Genomic DNA, 20,188 nt, shown 5'->3' on the forward strand with positions numbered 1-20,188 from the left:
CAAAGCACAGAGATAACAGGGGAAATATATATATATATATGTTTTAAAACTCGGTGCCCAGCACGCAACCCTTGGCCACAGTCAGCCTTGTGGGATGAATGATGCAGAGAGAGAGACAGAGAGAGTCCAACCCCCATTGTTGAGGGGGCGGTGAAGTTGTGCTGACGCCGGCCAGAGGGGAGGGGAGGAGAGGGGGTTGCGGTGTATTTAAGGAGCTGCAGGAGCACTTGCTGTTGCCGGCCGTCCCGTGTAAAGATCGAGTCCAGGTTACAACCCCGGCCCGCCTGCCCTGAGTGCTACAGCGGCAGCGCATTCACACACCATCCATCCATCCATCCATCCATCCATCCATCCAACCATCGCCTGGAAGAAAAGGGACTAACTTCATTAACAGGTTTTTAAAAATAATAATTAATTAATCCGGTGCGGGAAAATGGTTCACTTTTTAAAGACCCGTTTTGCAAGAATATTTATTGCCATTTGTGTTTAGAGCGAGTGGGGGGGGGGGGGGGGGGGGTTGTTGTTGTTGTTATTATTGAGATGGGAAGATTTCATGGCTTTTTCAGGATTACTTGAAACCTTATAAAGAAATAGATATTTTATTACTTTTTCGGGTTTACGTAGAAGTAGGATAATTAATTTAGAAACAACTGAGCCATTCCCGTTTTCTTCCCCCCCCCCCCCCCCCCGCGTGTACTGTCTGTGCCCGGGGACATGACATGAATTGCAACATTAAAGCCAGGACTGGTTTACAACGGGTTGTATCGGTTAACGGCAGTGAACTAACTAACTGGCTTGTGATGGATGTTCTTTCTCGTTTCAGAACCTGTACTATGATCATTTGGCGTTTCATTTCTGAACTTTCTATGGATCAACGGCAGAGCCAAGCCATAGTTAGAAGGGGATACAACGAGCGGGATACTTTTAGAGAATCCTGTTGGGCTCGTCTGTAACTGCGCTGGCTCGCTGCACCTGACCAAAGGTAGCTACAAATCCTTCACTGTCTCTTCCGGGTTTCCACACAGAGCTTTACTGTACGATACTTCCCCTTCCCCCCCCCACCCCCACAGTTTCCACGGCCTCTGGCCTGACTCATTCCTCCCCTCCCCCTCCCCGATGCACCATGTTGATATCATAGGGACGTGGGCATTTCCTGTGGTGGGGATGGGCAAATGTAACCTTAGCAGTGAGCCTTGATTAAAGACTTTCTTAGTATTCCCTGTCAAGTGACAGAGTGGAGAGGGAGGGTTAGACAACGTGACTGTGTGTCCTCTCACTGAATTGGATCAAATGCAGTGGTTCTATCATTCAGGCCACGACTTCAGTACCTTCAGCAACAGACTGGTTCCACCAAGATGCAGGACAGAACGCCACAGGAGATTCCCTGTGGCTATCAAACATTACAACTCCTCCCCCATCTGTGGTGGGGTAGACTGACTCCCCCTCCCCCCCCCCCCCCCCCCCCAAATCTTCGGTATAAACCAGCCTTTCCACTCCTGACTTTACTTTCATGTTTCATGTGTTTTTATATCTGTGGGCAGATCAATTTCCCTCCTGGGATAAATACATTTCTCTCATATCCCATCCTATCGTATGGTACGATCTAATTTAGTGGACACAAAGACCTGCTGATGTAATAACACACGAAGTGCTGGAATGACTCAGTGGGTCAGACAGCACCTCTTGGATGTAGACTTAAAAAGTTGGAGTAACTCAGGCAGCATCTCCGGAGAGAAGGAATGAGTGACATTTCGGGTCGGATTAGGTGACTTCATGTCACCTGAAGTAGTTGACCTGATTCGTGGCTCGAGCTGAAATGCTACCTAATCCTTTACTCCAGTGATGCTGCTTGACCCACTGAGTTGTGTCACTGAGCATTTTGTGTCTTTCTTTGGTATAAACTAGCATCAGCCATTCCTTGCCATACGTAGTGGCTCTGGATCCTCATTTAGGATAGAAATGGGCAAGATTAGCAAGTTTCCTCCCCAAAGTAATGTAAAATTCTTGTACTCCAACTCTGAGAATTTTATGCCATCCATCCCTAGTATTAAAGATGGAATACTTTGGATTCTGCCTGTGCGGGAAGAAACTACAGATACTGGTTTATACCGAAGTTGGACACAAAGAGATTTGGTTATCTGGTGGTGGCCCTGATTTGTTATGGCCTTTTTATGTCCCCAGTTCTCTCCCACCCCACCTTTAGTCTGAAGAAGAGTCCTGACCTGAAATGTCGCCCATTCTTTTTCTCCAGATGCTGCCTGACCTATTGAGTTACTCCAGCACTTTGTCTAACTTTGCATTCTTGAGAAATGTTCACATTGGGTCTTTGTATTTCCCATTTGTTGGCAGTTACCTCGCTTCAAATTGCCCCGGATTAATCACGAGCTGAATAATGTAGTTCTTGTGACGTGCCCGTCATTAAAATTGAACAAGTAATTCAATACGTCTCATTATAAAAGGAATTATGTTACTTGTAGCAAGGCACCAAGTGCTTGTGTTAGGAGATATTTTAGACTAGCAGCTTTTTTTTAAATGGTGGAACTGGAAAGGTTGGTGTTGTGAAGGATGGGAGTTCGGCATTTATGAACACGGAGGGGGCAGGAACAAAAGATGAAAGAGCCCGATGATGGATACTGAAGATTAAATGACCAGAGGGATGATTGGTGCAAGTCAAAAGGCATCAATTAATAAAAAACACAGATGGGAGATCTGCTTCTTGCATTTGGTGCAGTGCAGTGGACAAGGATCTGGTGCCCTTACCTGGCCTGCAGTTGACCCTTAAATGTCAACTCCAGTGGCATAATCAATAAAAAGCAACAACTCTGTTTACCCTCATTGTCCATAATGCAGGAATAAATAATTTGGTGTTTACTATTCTAGTTTGTTGTTTATGATATGCAGTTCAATCTTTCTTGCTTCTATTTTGTCCACACTCAGGAGCTGAATTACTTCTGGGATTTTGTTTTTATCACCTTGTTAAAGTGGAGGCCTGTGCACTGGGCAGAATTATGAAAGTTTAGGCTAGAAATGGGCATTATGATTAGCATTATCAGCATTATGACAGCATTCTAAAGGCAAACAAGAGTCAATACAGTTTTAGGAAAAGGAAATAATGTTTAGCAACTTTGTCAATGTTCCTTTGAGAATATAACAAATCGGGTAAATAAAGGGGTATGGGTGTATTTGGATTCCCAAACCCTTTGGCCCAACGACTCCACATGAATCCCTGTACTCTAGTTTCATCCTACAGACTAGGGTCCATTTACTGAGGCCAATTAATCTACAAATCTGCAGGTTTTGGAATGTGGGAGGAAAAACCGGGGCACCTGGACAAAACCCATGTGGTCACAGGGAGAATGTACAAAATCCGTACAGACAAGTATTGAACCTGGGTGTCTGGGGCTATAAGGCAGCAAGTTTACTGCTGCGCCACTTTTGTATAAAAATGACGGCACAGTAATGATTGATACTCTATTAAAACTACAGTTGTGAATTTTGCATCAGTCCTGTTACTGGGTGACATCTGTTTTACCCAAATGACACCAACACAGCAAGACAAATAACTGCTTCCACTTTCATCAAAGAATATTAACAGCTAGAGATGAGTCAGTAGGTTTTGTGCAAGTGGCAACAGGGGTCGCTAGTGGTGAAGAAGGCATATGGTGAAGTGGTGGTATGCATGCTTCCAAGGTTGGGGCATTCAATGCAAAATCTAAAAGTTGGGACATTGTGTTGCAACTTTACAAACTTGTTAGGCTGCACTTGGAGTATCCTGTGCTGTTCTGGTCATCACACTGTGGGAACGATGTGAATGTGTAGAGAGTGCAAATGAAATTCACCAGGATGTTGCGCCTAGATTGGAAGTTGTTAATTGTATGGAGAAATTAAGTGGACTGTGCTTGTTTTTCCTGGAGGTTGGTTAAAGTTTGTGAGAGGCATAGAGGGAGTAGATGGTCAGAATTATCCCCCCCCCATGGTAGGGATATAATTTAAGGCGAGAGTAGGGAGTTTTAGAGGTTAATTAGGAGTAAGATTTTAAGTAGTATGAGGAACACACTGCCAGAGGAGGTGGTTGAATTGGATACAGGTTATTGTATTTGAGTTTATTTAGGTAGTCTACAACATGTGGACTAGTTGTACCTAGTGGGTGTAGGATAGTGTTAATGTACGAGGATCGCTGGGCGGCACGGACTTGGTGGGCCGGAAAGGCCTGTTTCCGGCTGTATATATATGATATATGTGGAAGGGTATGGACCTTGTATGGATTAATGGGGCCATTATCGACAGGCAAAATAACATCAGTGTGGACATTGTGTGTGAAAGGGTTCAATTATGTGGACAATAATACAAAAGATGCTGCATATTCTAGAAACCAGAACACCAGAAAAACTTGGGAATGTCAGGCAGTATCTTGAAGGAAAACAGTAATGAGTCAGCATTTCAGGTTAGGCATGCACCAGACCTGTTTATGCACTGCACGACTCTATAAAAAGAACAACCCAAAACCACAATAAAAGCTTCCTCAAAAAAACAGCTGGTGCTTTAAATGATTGATAAACAACCCTAATTGGTTCTAGGCTTTATTATTTTTTTTAACCATTTTCTCTTTCGCCATCAACAAGCCATTGTTGCTTTTTTGTCACATGCTTTTTTTAAACAAAGGATCCAAAGGCATTTTTAAAGATGCTGTAAGAGTGGTTTTGGTGGTTGACTACAGTGGAATTTCAAAGACATTCTTGCGCTGTTTACATCAGTGAGCTGTTTCTCTTGCAGAGCTGGTGTTTTTTTCCAGTCAGCCAGCAGATTAGTATCTGTATCACTGCATCAGAGGGTGAAAAACAGCCACTTGGGCTTTTAGGCACCTTGTATGCTGGAAGAATAATAAATAATAGCAGTGTGATTTTCATAATACTCTAGCAGGCACAGCCCTGGGCATACACGATTGAAAGCAGAGTTCTGAATTTGCCATGAATCACCTACAGTTGTTTGTTCCTGTTCGGGTAATTTATGACACATATCCACCTGTAATGAGTGTCCTTTTTTTTCTAAGAACATTTTTAACTTGTGCAATAAGTTTTTCTTTTTTCCCCTCTGGCTTTAAATGTTCCTTGACAAAAGTGGAGACAGTTATTTGTCTTGTTGCATCGGTTTCATTGGGCAGAGCAGATGTTCCCCGAGTTTCAGTCTAAGCTAGCAACAGAATTGACCAATTGTGTTCCAGCCCTTTCATTACGTAGCTGCTGTTCCTTCCTCAACAACAGGCTAATTATATCAAAATGTTTAAAAGCAAGCAGAATCATAGGGTGGTGCCAAGTTATCTCCTGTTTTGTTTCCTCCTTTTCAATTTATCAGGTTTGAACAGTGGCTATTATCTAACGCTACAAACCATTGGGACAATGTGAAACTAAGACACTGTAGGGAAATTGTTGCAGGTCAATTGATGTTGGTGGAGACTAACAAACAGCTGAAGTCTCAGTTTAAACCTTGTTCAGGACTGCAGTGGGAGAATAGATCCGCACACAAAAAAGAAAGTATTTATAAATGGGTTTATACATGCATCCTTTGTTTTATGTGTTAATGTGTACACCTGTGACACAGGAAGCCATTTATCTTTTGTCCATGTTGGCCAAAAATGGACCAAAATCAGGAAAATTTCATAGCCTTGTAGTTTGTAGAACTGGTGATCCAGTTGTCTTTTAAAATCCAGGCAGGGTTGCTGTTCGCTCTTGCGCAAAGAGTTCCAGACTCCCCGGATGTTTTTTTGCAATGGAAAATGGGTCACTTTGTTTACTGTGTCATAATTTCCATTAAATTAATCTCCACCCCAGTATTATGGAAAGAATGTTACTGTAGCATCTACTTCAAAACTAACATTTTCCCTGTACTAGCTACATCTGCAGTACTTGGACCGGATTTTTTTTTTGGAAAACAAATGAAAACCTCCATCCCTTAATGTGGATTGGGAGGACCAAGGGGGCCTGTTTCTTGCTATGTTACTTTGATCTTGATCAAAGACTGGAACTGCTGCTTGTGCAGCAGCCTCTAATGAGCAATTTCCTTGCTTGATTTAGAATTTTTACGTTGGTCTAACACCTTGCTCCTAAAAATAAAAAGGCAGGGACTTGAAGCTATCTAATTTGTACATGCCAATTCTGCACAGACAGCAAAGTGATGACCAATTATCCGGCTTTTGTGACGACTGCAGAATAGAGAGCTAGTTTTTACAAGGCTTTGATGTTTCACAAGGACTTGCTGACATTTCTGTGCAAAATATTCCTGTACACATGTCCCATGCTCCAGGGGAAACACTGTGTGCAAAATACAAATTAACAAGTCCTGTGGGAGATGGAAGCTTGAATTAATAAGGTGTGCTCATTTCAGCCTTCCACAGCTGGTGAGCAGTGCAAATGACAAAGCTGCTGGATTTAAGGTTTGTTTAAACCAGATCTCCATTGCACCTGCTCCTAAAACATCGGTCCCAGCAGGACACTCCCTCCTTGAGTGAGAAATGGAGCTTGGAGATCACCACAGCTAACAATGGACTGCTACCCCGATCATCGTTTCTATATTGCATCTTTCATTTCTTTGTTCCATATCTCTCTATATAGCCGGTTATATCTTTCATTTCCCTCTCCCCTGACTCTCAGTCTGAATAAAGGTCTTGACCTGGAATGTCACCCATTCCTTCTCTCCAGGGATGCTGCTGCTTACTGAGTTACTCCAGCATTTTGTTTACCTTTGGTGTAAAGCAGCAACTGCAGTTCTTTCCTACACCAAGAATTTCAATATGACAGTTTCTTTTAAATAAAAAAAATGATGTGTATTCCTAAATGTCCTTTTCCAATGAAAGAATCCAAATGAAGTGGCAATTGATTTTGTTTTAAATTTGAAAGGGATGTTGCCCTAGATGAATATTTAAAATGCATGGATGCTGGAAATGTAAAAACAAGATGCTAAAAATACTCAGCATGTCAGGCTGCATATGTGGGAAGAGAAACTGTGTTAATGTTTCAGGTCAAAGATTCTTTGTCAGAACTGAGAAGAAGAGAAACTTGTGAATCAGTAGTTGGGATGGTGGAACGTTTGTGATGGGTTCAAACGAGGGCGATCGTGGGGATGAGCTGTACACATTGGTTATGCACTTAATGAGTGAAAGGGACCAGTCAGAGGGAGAATATTGATCGAAGAACATGGGAGTTGTGAAATGCACAGCAGGAAGAGATGGATATGTGCCAGGCAGTCGACTGGGACAGGCTGGGTTGAGCAACTTGGTCAGTGTGGATGAGTTGGGCTGAAGATGAGCTCCAACATTTTCCCTTTCCAGAAGACAAGTCAGACTGGGCATGTCCTCTACTTTCGGGCAAGAGGGCAGCGAAGGGATGATTAATAAAACAAAAATGGGGCCAATATACAGGACAACTGAGCTGCATTGTGCACAGATGGAAGATGTGGTGCTGTTTCGCAGGCATTCATAGGACCTCGTTGTAACAGTGCAGAAGGCCACCCGCTAATGGCACAGTGTGGGAGATGCGGGTTGGGTGATCACTTTGTGGAACACTTGCGCTCAGTCCACTGGGTTAATCCACCAGCACTGATACATTTGTGCCCAAAAATTCCCAACAGGACTCTTTCGAGGCGTTTCTATGTTCCCGATGTTGAGAAAGTCCAGAACAAGGGGTCACAGTTTAAGGATAAGGGGGAAGTCTTTTAGGACCGAGATGAGAATGTTTTTTTTCACACAGAGAGTGGTGAATCTGTGGAATTCTCTGCCACAGAAGGTAGTTGAGGCCAGTTCATTGGCTATATTTAAGAGGGAGTTAGATGTGGCCCTTGTGGCTAAAGGGATCAGGGGGTATGGAGAGAAGGCAGGTACGGGATACTGAGTTGGATGATCAGCCATGATCATATTGAATGGCGGTGCAGGCTCGAAGGGCCGAATGGCCTACTCCTGCACCTATTTTCTATGTTTCTATGTTTCATTGTTGAAATGAATGAAGCATATTTAACATGGGTCCTCCTTTCAGCACTCTCCTCCCATAAAGGTGGCAAGCTCTTTGCACTATTTACTTATTATGCCCTTGTGTTCAGGAAAGGGGAAAATGTTGGAGCTCATCTTCAGCCCAACTCATCCACACTGACCAAGTTGCTTAACCCAGCCAGTCCCAGTCGACTGCCTGGCACATATCCCTCCAAACCTTTCCTGTCTATGTGTCTTTTAAATGTTGTAGTTATTCCCACCTCTGCACTTCCTCTGGCAACTCGTTCCCTATATGCAGCGCCCTCTGCGGAAGAAGTTGACCCCCCTCCCCCATGGGTCCCTTTTAAATCTTTGCACTCTTGCATTAAAACTAGATCTAGAGACCCGGGTTCTATCCTGAACACGGGTGCTGTCTGTACGGAGTTTGTATATTGTTCCCATAACCGCATGGGTTTCCTCCAGTTTCCTCCTGCACTCCAAAGACTTGCAGGTTAATTGGCTTCGGTAAAGATTGTAGATTGTCAGGATAGTGCTAGTGTATGGGGATCGCTGGTCGGCACAATTCGATGGGCCGGTTTCCACGCTGTATCTCTAACACTAAAACTAAATCCAACACGAGTCTAGCCACGAAACAAATTGTACATAATGTACCATTATTACCCCCCAGATGTCATCATCTGAATTCCAAGCAGAAGCTGGGACTGTTCCAACCTTACGATTTATACAGCATCCCAGAAACTGCAGTGAGGATGTTGGATATCTGATGATAATACTGAAGAAAGCTTTTGTTCTCTGTTTTACAGGCTCGGGCAGAGTCCATTTGTCTTGTCCGTCACTCTTTACCCATTCCTGCAAGACACAGCAGGATTTTATCACCTTGTTGCTGATTATAACTTTGCTGAAAATGGTTGGATTCAAGCCTACAGACGTTCCTCCCACAGCCACAGTGAAATTCATTGGTGCTGGAACAGCTGCCTGCATAGCTGACTTGTTTACCTTCCCTTTGGATACTGCTAAAGTCAGATTACAGGTAAGATCCTGATACTCGCCTGATGTAAGTACATGGCTTTGGGGCAGAAAACTCATTGGCATACCATCTGACTTGGCCTGATGCATTTTTTCGTATTTTTTTCCTCCCTCTGACTTTAACTGACAGTTAATTTATTAACCATTTTTGAAATATGCCGAAAACACACTTTGTAACAAAATTTGTTCTATCTCATTTGTTATTATAAGCATTGTTAAATTTTAGCTCAGATTAAGGGAGAGCAGTCATCAGGGACTTTGCATTTAACACATTTCTCCATCTTCCACTGTAATTACTATTAAAACACAAAGTACGTGCTATAACACTAGGATAAGGGCTCAACTAAGAAAACCAAGCCGAATGCCAAAGCAGTATCAAAACTACCTGAACACACTAATGCTATACCCTGCCTGTAAGATTCCTGTTGGAGTGAAGTCAGTCTGCAGGACCAATGTGAAACTGTTCAACCGTGGCTCCTTGGACCCAAGGTCAATCCAATTTAAAGCATTGAGATGTAGATGGTGCTTGAGTGAGCACACATTTGGAGACAAGAGCTCCAAGTCATCAACAATTTGCTTACAGACGCACACATGGAGAATGGGCCTGGCTAAGTAAAGCTACAGCAGGAACAAATTGGTGGAGAACAAAATTTCCTATGGGCAATTGAGGTCCCCACTTTGAGACCCTTGAAAAGGTGGATCGCTTTCATGTCTTGGGACCCACTTCTCATTGAAGATGGACATTGATGTTAAAATTCGCCATTTTCAGTGCACATCAGTCTTTTGCTGTCTGAGGTGAATGGAATATTTGAAGATAAAGACCTCAACCCCAGAAGAAAGTTCATGGTCTTTTGGGGCAACTGTGACTCCTGCCCCCCTGTGGGCTTCAGAGATGTGCACTTGTTATAGCAGTAACTATGATTCACTGGAAAGATGCAACCAATCCTGGCCGTTTAAAAAAAAAAAAGAATCCTCAATCAATTAGCTGGTTTCACGAAACCAACTGCAACATCTTCTGCTCTGTGGGCTCGTGGGTAGACCACACTGAGCTGACAAGTTGAGCTTCATCACAAGATTACCAGGTGGACTGGGGGAAGGAATAAAAGATTCAAGGTTGTTGGAAAAATTGTCACATCTATACTAATTCGAATATCACTGTACCTTAATCGGTACACGTGACAATAAAAGACCTTTGAACTCTTGAGAACTCCTGGTACAAAGGCAGTAGAATGGTTTGGATAATGCTGCAGCCACATAGTTCCATCAGCCTGGGTTTCATCCTTGCCACCTCTAGTGTTGTCTTGCAGATTCTCCAGGAGACTGTATGTTTCCCCAGGGGCTCTGGATTCCACGTGCATCCCAAAGACTTGCTGGTTGGTAGTTTGGCTACTGTAAGTTACCCCTAGGGTTTGTGTGTGACCGAATAGGTTACCGTGAAATAAGAGGGAGGATCGGGCTGATGGCAATGCTCAGCTGTCAAGATTTGATCAGTTGAATGGCTTCCTATGATGAAAGAAAAAGAGGAAAATTATTAAATGTTATTGAGAGTCCGTTATTAATGTTATCCGTCATCTGGATGGAGCACAGAAGCCCAGTGTAAATTGGGGGAGTCCAGAACCAGGGGGTCACAGTTTAAGAATAAGGGGTAGGCCATTTAGGACTGAGACGAGGAAAAACTTTTTCAGCCAGAGTTGTGACTCTGGAATTCTCTGCCACAGAAGAGTTGAGAGTTAGATATAGCTCTTAGGGCTAACGGAATCAAGGTATATGTGGAGAAAGCAGGAACGGGGTACTGATTTTGGATGATCAACCATGATCATATTGAATGGTGGTGCTGGCGCGAAGTGCCAGATGGCCTACTCCTGCACCTATTTTCTATGTAAATGCCAGGAGGATAATAATCTTCCCAAACTATCCACAAGGTCATCCCTGTGGCAACGTCCATGGACCCACACTGGCTACATCTACCTCCTCAGCTTGAAGAACTGTCCTCCATCCTGAGGGACCGCCTAAGCCCACAAGGAGAGGAACCTATACCACCAGCATGAAGGAACCAAGTTTGGTGGTGTTTAAATGAGGAGCAGTTTCTTTTAGTTTAGTTTACTTTATTGTCACGTGTAACGAGGTACAATGAAAAGCTTTTTTAACATGCAAACTATCTCCCATACTAGTCAGTGGAAGGACAATACATGATTTTAACACTGATTCTTGGGTGATGTCAACAGAACCAACTCGGGCACTGAGTTCAACATGCTTTCTGTACATAATCTCATAAAACACATTTCCACTGCATGGAGTATTGCTTAACTGCATGCTAACCTCTTGTATCTGCATCTATGTCACAACTAATAGTGTAAATTTATCATCTTTACCTTTTTTTCTGATTTGGTGTTTAGTTCTTGTGCTGCATTGCCCACTTTAGCTTCTATGAACAGTAAGTAATAACAAATGATGAAACGTGCTTCTCATCAAACCTCTACTTACTATATTTCTATATATGCAATTTTTTTTCCCCTACAAATAACAGTTTACAAGCTGGAATTGCCCTGTGATGACCAAGTGCCGAATCTGGGATGACTAAGTATTAGACTAGACTAGTCTACATGTGAGTTGGGCTGAGCCCAAGTCACAATTTCGGATGTTCATCCAATTTTTGTCCTGCACAGATTCAAGGGGAATCCAAGTCTGCTGCAGAGATGACTAACTTAAAGTATAGAGGTGTCTTTGGCACCATGGCCACAATGGTCAAGAACGAGGGACCAAGAAGCCTCTATAGTGGTCTGGTGGCTGGTCTCCAACGTCAGATGAGCTTTGCTTCCGTACGTATTGGACTCTACGATTCTGTGAAACAGTTCTACAACAAAGGATCTGAACGTAAGTGTAACATTTAACTACTTATCTTAGTGACATATTGCTGTAGAAGAATGCACAATTCCAAATAAGAGAGTTTTGTGGGTATTTTAATAAAAATCTATCTTGAATATAATTTCATGCAGCAGCCAGTGTAGGAGGAACCTTTAATAATTTGGTGATGGGTAAACCAAATGAATGCATTTAAATGTTTCTAAACAAGGTTCCACTGAACTGGAAGACTTGTAGACTGCTCAGTAATTTGAACATTTTTCTCTCTGCGTGCTAGTTTCAGATTGCAGGAAAGTGACCCGCTTTTATTCCTGCTTTGTATTCGCATCAGGTACTCGTGTTATGAATTTTTCCCAAGGTACTGTCTGCCTGGCAACGCCCAGTGGAAACCTGACCAGAATCTCTTTATCTGATCACCAGGACAACCCCAAAGAAAATTCTAGAACTGAGAGCTTGGACAGTGATTCTGGCTGCTGCTTGCAACAGGTTTACAAATTATTCAGCAATGGCCAATAGTGTCAGTGGCATAGAACAAAGGACAAACACATTTTTCCTTAGTCATCTTTAATTTGTCCTTTTGCAATCCCTTCATTCATTTGTTCTTTGTACTTCTTCATGTCAGTTTCCCCTCTCCCCGACTGTCTGAAGACCTGAAAAGTCACATTTTCCTTTTATCCAGATATGCTGCCTGACCCGCTGAGCTACTCAAGCATTTTATGTCTATCTTCAGGGTAAACCAGCATCTGCAGTTCCTTCCTTCGTACACAATGGCATTGCCCATTACTGGTTTTGCCAGTAATGAGCAACACTGGTCAAATAACTTGTTTCCTCGCGTTTTTTAATTTAGTTTTGAAAATTTACATTCATAAATTTAGTACAGATTCATCTGATATCAAGTTTTTAATAAGTGGTTAATTTCTTCAGATGTTAGCATTGGCAGCCGACTACTTGCTGGCTCCACCACAGGAGCCATGGCTGTGGCGTTTGCCCAACCAACCGATGTGGTGAAAGTAAGGTTTCAAGCACAAGCAAATGTATCCGGTCCAAACAGAAGATACAATGGCACCATTGAAGCCTACAAAACCATCGCCAAGGAGGAAGGTTTACGGGGTCTATGGAAAGGTGTGATTCTGATATGTAATACACTTTTATTTGGGATTTCATTTAATTGTGGTGGGCTCATGTCTTTCCATGAATTGGGCGGTTTGATAAGGCAACAATTGATAAGGGAAAAAATGGGAATATTTTGCGAGAATAGACAATGGACATGTTATTTGTTAAAGTGCTTTGCTTAATTGACAGGAATGGTGTTAGCAGTACAGCCCTTGGCAAAAATAAATTCAACTGATTGTCCATCCTTTTCATTAGACAATATTATTAGCGGCCTTGAATCTTTTTGAAATTCTTAGTAGCAATTGGATTCTAATTACTGAAGCTCGTTCAGCTAGACATTCATGGGCCTCCTGCTTTTAATAACTGGCAGAATTTGTTCAAATGTAGAACAACCTGCACATCAAGTAGTTGAGATGAAAAGGTTTGAAAATTATTTTATCTGCATTTAATTGTAAACCTTTAACTTCAAATTTGGGGCAGACTCCATCCAAGTCTTGTTTTAGGCCACAGCTCCCAGTAGTTTCTGTAACCGGTCACTTCACAATTCTCGGGATAACTTCAGAGCTCACATTAAAGTTGGTATTCTTCAAAGAACAATGCCAATCAGTAATAATATCTTATCCTGTACCATTACATCGCAGAGCTCCATTGTCGGCCAGTTGGTAGTTCAAATTTATTGATTAGTAATCTCTCATAGACATTGTTGTGAATTAGCAATCTTACATCTTATCTACTTAACTTATAGGCACTCTACCAAATATCGCTCGTAATGCCATCGTGAACTGCACAGAGCTTGTGACTTACGATCTGATCAAAGATCTGTTGCTCGAGAATGGTCTCTTGACTGGTAAGCGTTGGACGATCGATCATCTTGAATGATTGATGCATTGAAAAGTTAAATTGTGATTACATATTTAACGGACCCAGTATTGTTAAAGTTATTTCTAATGTTGGAATTAGTTGGGAATGAAAGCATTCCCAAATTGTTCCAGTTGAGCAAATGTGTATAGTATAAATGCTTGAGAGTGGTTCCCCTATATTGGAGGTATTGGTGGATGCAGGTGAGGGTGGGTTTTTTGAAGGGGTAGATAGTTGGACAAAGACCAGGGATGAAGAGACAATGTGTGAGACGAGGATGAAAGGGCTGTCAATAGTGAAGCCAGAGGAATTAATCTTGGTGTGGAGGGGGGGGGGGGGGGGGTGAGAGAGAAGGTCTGTATTGATTTGATTAGTTTAGAGATACAATATGGAAACGGGCCCTTTGACCCACTATGCTGACCAAATTCACCTGTTCATTAGTTCTGTTATCCTTTCTTATCCACTCCCTGCACATTAGGTGCAATTTTACAGAGCCAATTAACCTACAAACCTGCACTTCTTTGGGAGCTGTGAGGAAACCAGAGCACCCGGGTAAAACCCATGAGAGAATGTGCAAACTCCACACAGACCCAAGGTCAGGATCGAACCTAGGTATCTGGTGCTGTGAGGCAGCAGCTCTATCAGCTGCAATACAGTCTCCCTAAAAAGAAAAGTATGTGGCTTTTCCTGGTATATCCTGGGCATGTCCTATTGACACTTTTTGGTCCTTTTTGACAGCAGCATGATTCTGTGTTCTACACCAAGGAGACTTGTACCACTACTCTAATATGTGTGTCTTCACCATGCCACTTCACATCCTACTCATTAAAACTTTTCTCATCACATCCTTCTCAACATGTGCATATCTATCTTTTTAAACTAACCTCCAAGTGAAAAATTGTTGGTGATTATTTTCCAGCGTAACAATAAACTCCTGTAAAATGACAGTTACTTGGAACAAATATTAGTGTTTTTTTAGTAGGTTCTACACCTAATTTTTGGAAGTATGATGACAAGTCTTGAGTTCTACCAACCCAGGTTGCTCAAATGAATGCAGAAACCAATGTTTTATTGTTTTCCTTGCAGATAACCTTCCATGTCATTTCTCTTCGGCTATTGGTGCTGGATTCTGCACAACTGTCATAGCTTCGCCTGTTGATGTAGTGAAGACAAGATACATGAACTCTGCCCCTGGCCAATACAACAGTGCCTTGAACTGTGCAGTCACCATGTTTACAAAAGAAGGTGTTACAGCTTTCTATAAAGGGTGAGTGCTTGCCTTTGGCATTCCTAACGCAGCACAAAATCTGTAATGCAGCTGCTCTGAAGAGAGGCTGTCAAAGAACACCGAATAGATACCAGGGTGTCAGAAGTTACAGGGAGAAGGCAGGAGAATGGAGTTGAAAGGGAAAGATAGATCAGCCATGATTGAATGGTGGAGCAGATGCGATGGGTCGAATGGCCTAATTCTGCTCCTATATCTTATGAACTTATTTCATCTGCACTATTTGCTTTTGTCATAAAATGGTGACTCATATAGTGTTGCTGAGTGTTCTTCGGAGAGGTGCATGTTATTGAGATGAAAAGTTGAACAGACTGGGAGAGTACAAAGACATGGAAGGCAGCTGATAGATAGCACACCAATAATCACTAAGCCAGTGAATTTTTTTGAAAAGCAGAACATTTTTTAAACAAAACATTAATTCCACAATGAAACTTGGTTTGTTCTTCAGCTACTTCCCATTTTAGGCTAGAAAATTGAACGATTTCATCTTGGTTTAAAATGAATCCTGGATGGTGGAAACTAAACTTTGCAAAAATCATAAGTGTCATTTTGAAACATTTTAATTTACAGTATTAAATATGATGAACTTGTGGCGCATCGATAAGCCCGAAATGAAGGCGAGGAGCCAGGTATTTTGGGAGGGAATTTATTAGCTGTTGTTCTCTTGTCCAGTCGGGTCTGCAAGAGAGCGATCGCGCCTAAACTCCTGCCCTTTATCCTTGTAGCTAAGGGCCGCCCCCGGACTGGTCCATTCCCGTGCCGAGGGGTTCGATAGTGATATGGCCCGACCCTTGGGAGCCACCACAAACTGATAATATTGGTGGGCCAAAGGGCCTATTTATATGCTGTATCTCCAAACAAAACTGTTCAGAAGCGCAAGCGCTTTGTACATACACCCTGATAATCTTGTGTATTTATTTCATTCCAGGTTTATGCCATCATTTCTACGCTTGGGATCATGGAACATCGTGATGTTCATTACCTATGAACAGCTGAAACGAGCTTTGATGGTTGTTAGACTCTCCCGAGAATCTTCTCTGTAAACAAATGTGATGCACTGTTTTTTGCTTGAAATAGTTTCAAAACTAATGTTCTATTATTGAATGATATTTATTTCTTCTTGATTTCCTTATCTTTGGGCACAATCTATCTCTTGGCCTTGAGCAGTTACCAAAGATTGTGATACTAGGGACCATGCAGACACTATGGAACTGTCTCAACCATTTTCTCTCCCACTGCAGAAGATTAGAAACTTGTTGCAAAACCTGAATAGACCAGAAGAAAGGATCCATTTTATCAGTAAGCTAGTTAAAAATCCAGTAGCAATTTGGAAGACTTTAAAAAGTACCAAACACAAGGTCTGGAGTGGTAGTCTGGGATTTCATTAAAACAATGCTGTTCTTTTTGAAAATGTCTGAGTTTACTTCAAATCAATAAAACTGATTCTCCTGTTAAAGTGCAAAGTGTTTTTTTCCACCACAAGACATACATTTAAGAATGATTGAAGATCTTTGTTTTCCAAGAATCTTAAATTTACTTCTTTTTCGGAGAGAAGTCTTTTTTTCTTGCTGAGCAGGTTTAGGTTTCAATATATGTAATCCTCACTCCAAATTTGCACAACAATTTGCATTTTATCTCCCTTCCAATGTAAACCATTACACTGTGTGTTTGATTACAATAATAGGATTAAGGACCACAACAAATCAAATATACTAACCATATTTATTCATCAAACCATGATATAACCTACATTAATAACTTATCATTTAATTGCTGATTGTGGTCCACATAACTTATCTGTCTTTATAAAGCTCCTAGGTTCTGGAGTACAACATGCCTATTGGAAAACTGCTGTTATGTAGTGAAAGAAATGAACTTGCATGATGCCTTGAATTAGAAACTTCAGTCCTGGGCAACACTCTCGTGCCAGCAGTCTGAATTGTCTGGCTAACAGACAACAGGAAAGGTAGAGTAGTATGGGTGGAAGCTTAAAAATATCCTTGGAGTACAGAGCAGGTTCCTTTCGCTCTTAGTTATGGTCTTAATTTCTTTCTTGCCCACCAGCTGCCTCTTCAACCCTGGAGTTTGTATGTTCTCCCTGTGACTTGCACGGGTTTGCTCGGAGATCTTCGGTTTCTTCCCACACTCCAAAGGCGTACAGGTTTGTCGGTTCATTGGCTTGGTGTAAATGTAAAATTGTCCCTAATATGTGCAGGGTAATGTTAATGTGCAAGGATCACCGGTCGGTGTGGACTCAGTGGGCCAAAGGGCCTGTTTCCATGCTGTATCTCTGAACTAAACCCTAGTAGGACCATCTCTTGAGAACAGGTTGCTTCACTGCTGGCTCCTCCAATTCTCAAACTCAAACATTCACTCAGCTGTTTCGCTCGGCTTCTGCTTGTGAGGCAACAGAAATTAAGGCCTTGGGCTGTACAATAAATCCTTGCTTTAACAGACCTCTTTATAGCAGATTTTGGTTATAGCAGTCAGCCAGCCCTTTTACTGCCGCTCGCACTGCCACCATGTCACCTTCCCCACCGCTTGCTGCGCCAGCTGCCCCTGCACTGCTCCCGGCTCACACTGCCTCCCCGGCCTCATGCCTTCTGCCCTGCGCCATCCCCAGTTTGGGTCACGTCCCCGGCTGCTTGCAATGCCGGCTGCCACCTTGCCTTCTTCCAGGCTGGACCTTTTGCCGCCACTGCCAGCCCACACAGCTCACTTGGCTGTTTCCAGGCCGTATTTGCCACCGCTGACCCTTACCTGCACTCCGGTCGTCTGTGGGCTGTGACCATTAACTCCTGATCCTTGCCATTCGCCCAGCTGCCAACAGGCTGAGGGCATCAATTCACCTGGATTCCAGGCCCAGTTCCGGACCAAGAGTCTGAAGAACAGTTTCGACCCGAAATATCACCTATTTTTGTTCTCCAATGATGCTGCCTGACCTGCTGAGTTACTCCAGCAATTTGTGTCAATAGACAATAGGTGCAGGAGTAGGCCATTCGGCCCTTTGAACCAGCACCGCCATTCACTGTGATCATCCACAATCAGTACCCCGTTCTTGCCTTCTTCCCATATCCCTTGACTCCGCTATCTTTAAGAGCTCTATCTAACTCTCTTGAAAGCATCCAGAGAATCGGCCTCCACTGCCTTCATTCGGAGAATTCCACAGATTCACAACTCTCTGGATGAAAAAGGTTTTCCTCATCTCTGTTCTAAATGGCCGACCCCTTATTCTTAAACTGTGGCCCCTGGTTTTGGACTTCCCCAACATCAGGAACATGTTTCCTGCCTTTAGCCTGTCCAATCCCTTAATAATCTTATGTTTCAGTAAGATCCCCTCGCATCCTTCTAAATTAGAGTGTATACAAGCCCAGTCGCTCCATTCTTTCAACATATGACAGTCCTGCCATCCTGGGAATTAAGCTTGTGAACCTACGCTGCAGTGTCTCAATAGCAAGAATGGCCTTCCTCAAATTTGGAAACCAAAACACACAATACTCTAGGTGTGGTCTCACCAGAGCCCTGTAGAACTGCAGAAGGACCTCTTTGCTCCTATACTCCACTCCTCTTGTAATGAAGGCCAACATGCCATTAGCTTTCTTCACTGCCTGCTGTATCTGCATGCTTACTTTCAGTGACTGATGTACAAGGACACCCAGATCTTGTTGTACTTCCCCTTTTCCTAACTGGACACAATCAGATAATAATCTGCCTTCCTGATAACCTCTACTAGGGTCCCTTTCCAGTCAACTTTGGCCAGCTCCTCCCTCATGCCTCCATAGTTCCCTTTGTTCAACTGCAATACTGACACTTCTGATTTTACCTTCTCCCTCTCAAATTGTAGTTTAAAACTTATCATATTATGGTCACTATCTTCTAATGGTTCCTTTTCCTTGAGTTCCCTTATCAAATCCGGCTCATTACACAACACTAGATCTAGAATTGCCTTCTTCCTGATAGGCTCCAGTACAAGCTGCTCTAAGAATCCATCTCGGAGGCACTCCACAAACTCCCTTTCTTAGGGTCCAGTACCAACCTGATTTTCCCAGTTTACCTGCATGTTGAAATCTTCCATAACCACCGTAGCATTCATTACCTTTGCTAGGTGCCAATTTTAACTCTTGATTCAACTTGCACCCTATATTCAGGGTGGCCTGTAGATAACTCCCATTAGGGTCTTTTTACCCTTACAATTCCTCAGTTCTATCGATACTGACTCTACATCTCCTGATTCTATGTCACCCCTTTTGTGTATTAACCAGCAACTGCAGTTGTTTATTTGTACTACTTATACAACTATAATACCATACTCGGATATAGCGTACAATTGGCAATAGAAGACGCCATTCCCCCCACTATGGTCTGTTGAAGTTTTACTGTATCTGCAAATATAGCCTTCATGAAGGCTGCATGTGCAAATTTTGAACGGTTGGTGGTCAGCACTTCAATTGACTCCTGTCTCTAGGCATTGGCGCAAAGTTGGACCTTTTCTGTCCTTGGCATTTGAACTGCTTTTTCACGCATGCTTTGCAGTAGCCCTGCTCATGCCTGCATTTCTGTGTACATACCTATCTGTCTTCCCCTACAGTTGTTCCAAAAAAGACTTAATCTGAATCTTCTGCACCAGAATTTGAAATTCTCCTAGGAAGTTGACACTTGGGCTACTTGTGACTGGTGACTCACTACATCCTGCTTCTAATTACCACAAAAGTATCAGTTCCTGACAAAATGCATGTGTCGGGTCACATTCAGAATGCCTTCTTGTTCTTTTTCTTAGTCACTAAACCCTGGTCAGGGTATCTTTCAGGAGAAGGGCAAAAAAAACTAAATCAGGCATGGTGGTGGTGGTTAGTTTGGTGGGAAGGGGGTTGCAAACAAGAGTTGTATGATGTGTGCCTTGTAAATCAAAAGAAATGGTGAAAGTGGGACATGAGAAGGAATATTAGGTATGAGCATAGTATAATCTTCAATCTTTTCTCAGAAGGATGACTACTTTCCCCAAAGGTGTAGGACTAGGATCTGATGAAATATTCACTGACCTTGACTGCAGTGTGAATTCATTAGAA

General features: G+C 42.6%; 1 protein-coding gene across 1 annotated transcript; it reads left to right on the top strand.

The window, feature by feature from the left end:
- The first annotated feature begins 215 nt into the window (after positions 1 to 215).
- On the top strand, positions 216 to 16,578 carry LOC144595101 (dicarboxylate carrier UCP2-like). The gene is made up of 8 exons (XM_078402157.1): positions 216 to 394; positions 824 to 982; positions 8,782 to 9,008; positions 11,671 to 11,878; positions 12,791 to 12,988; positions 13,725 to 13,826; positions 14,924 to 15,104; positions 16,051 to 16,578. Exons 3-8 carry the CDS (start codon positions 8,883 to 8,885, stop codon positions 16,163 to 16,165), a joined length of 930 nt encoding a protein of 309 aa, XP_078258283.1. The 5' UTR covers positions 216 to 394; positions 824 to 982; positions 8,782 to 8,882; the 3' UTR covers positions 16,166 to 16,578.
- Positions 16,579 to 20,188: the final 3,610 nt, after the last annotated feature.

This window comes from Rhinoraja longicauda, chromosome 7 (assembly GCF_053455715.1).
Source record: "Rhinoraja longicauda isolate Sanriku21f chromosome 7, sRhiLon1.1, whole genome shotgun sequence".
In the NCBI taxonomy this organism is placed as follows: Eukaryota; Metazoa; Chordata; class Chondrichthyes; order Rajiformes; family Arhynchobatidae; genus Rhinoraja; species Rhinoraja longicauda.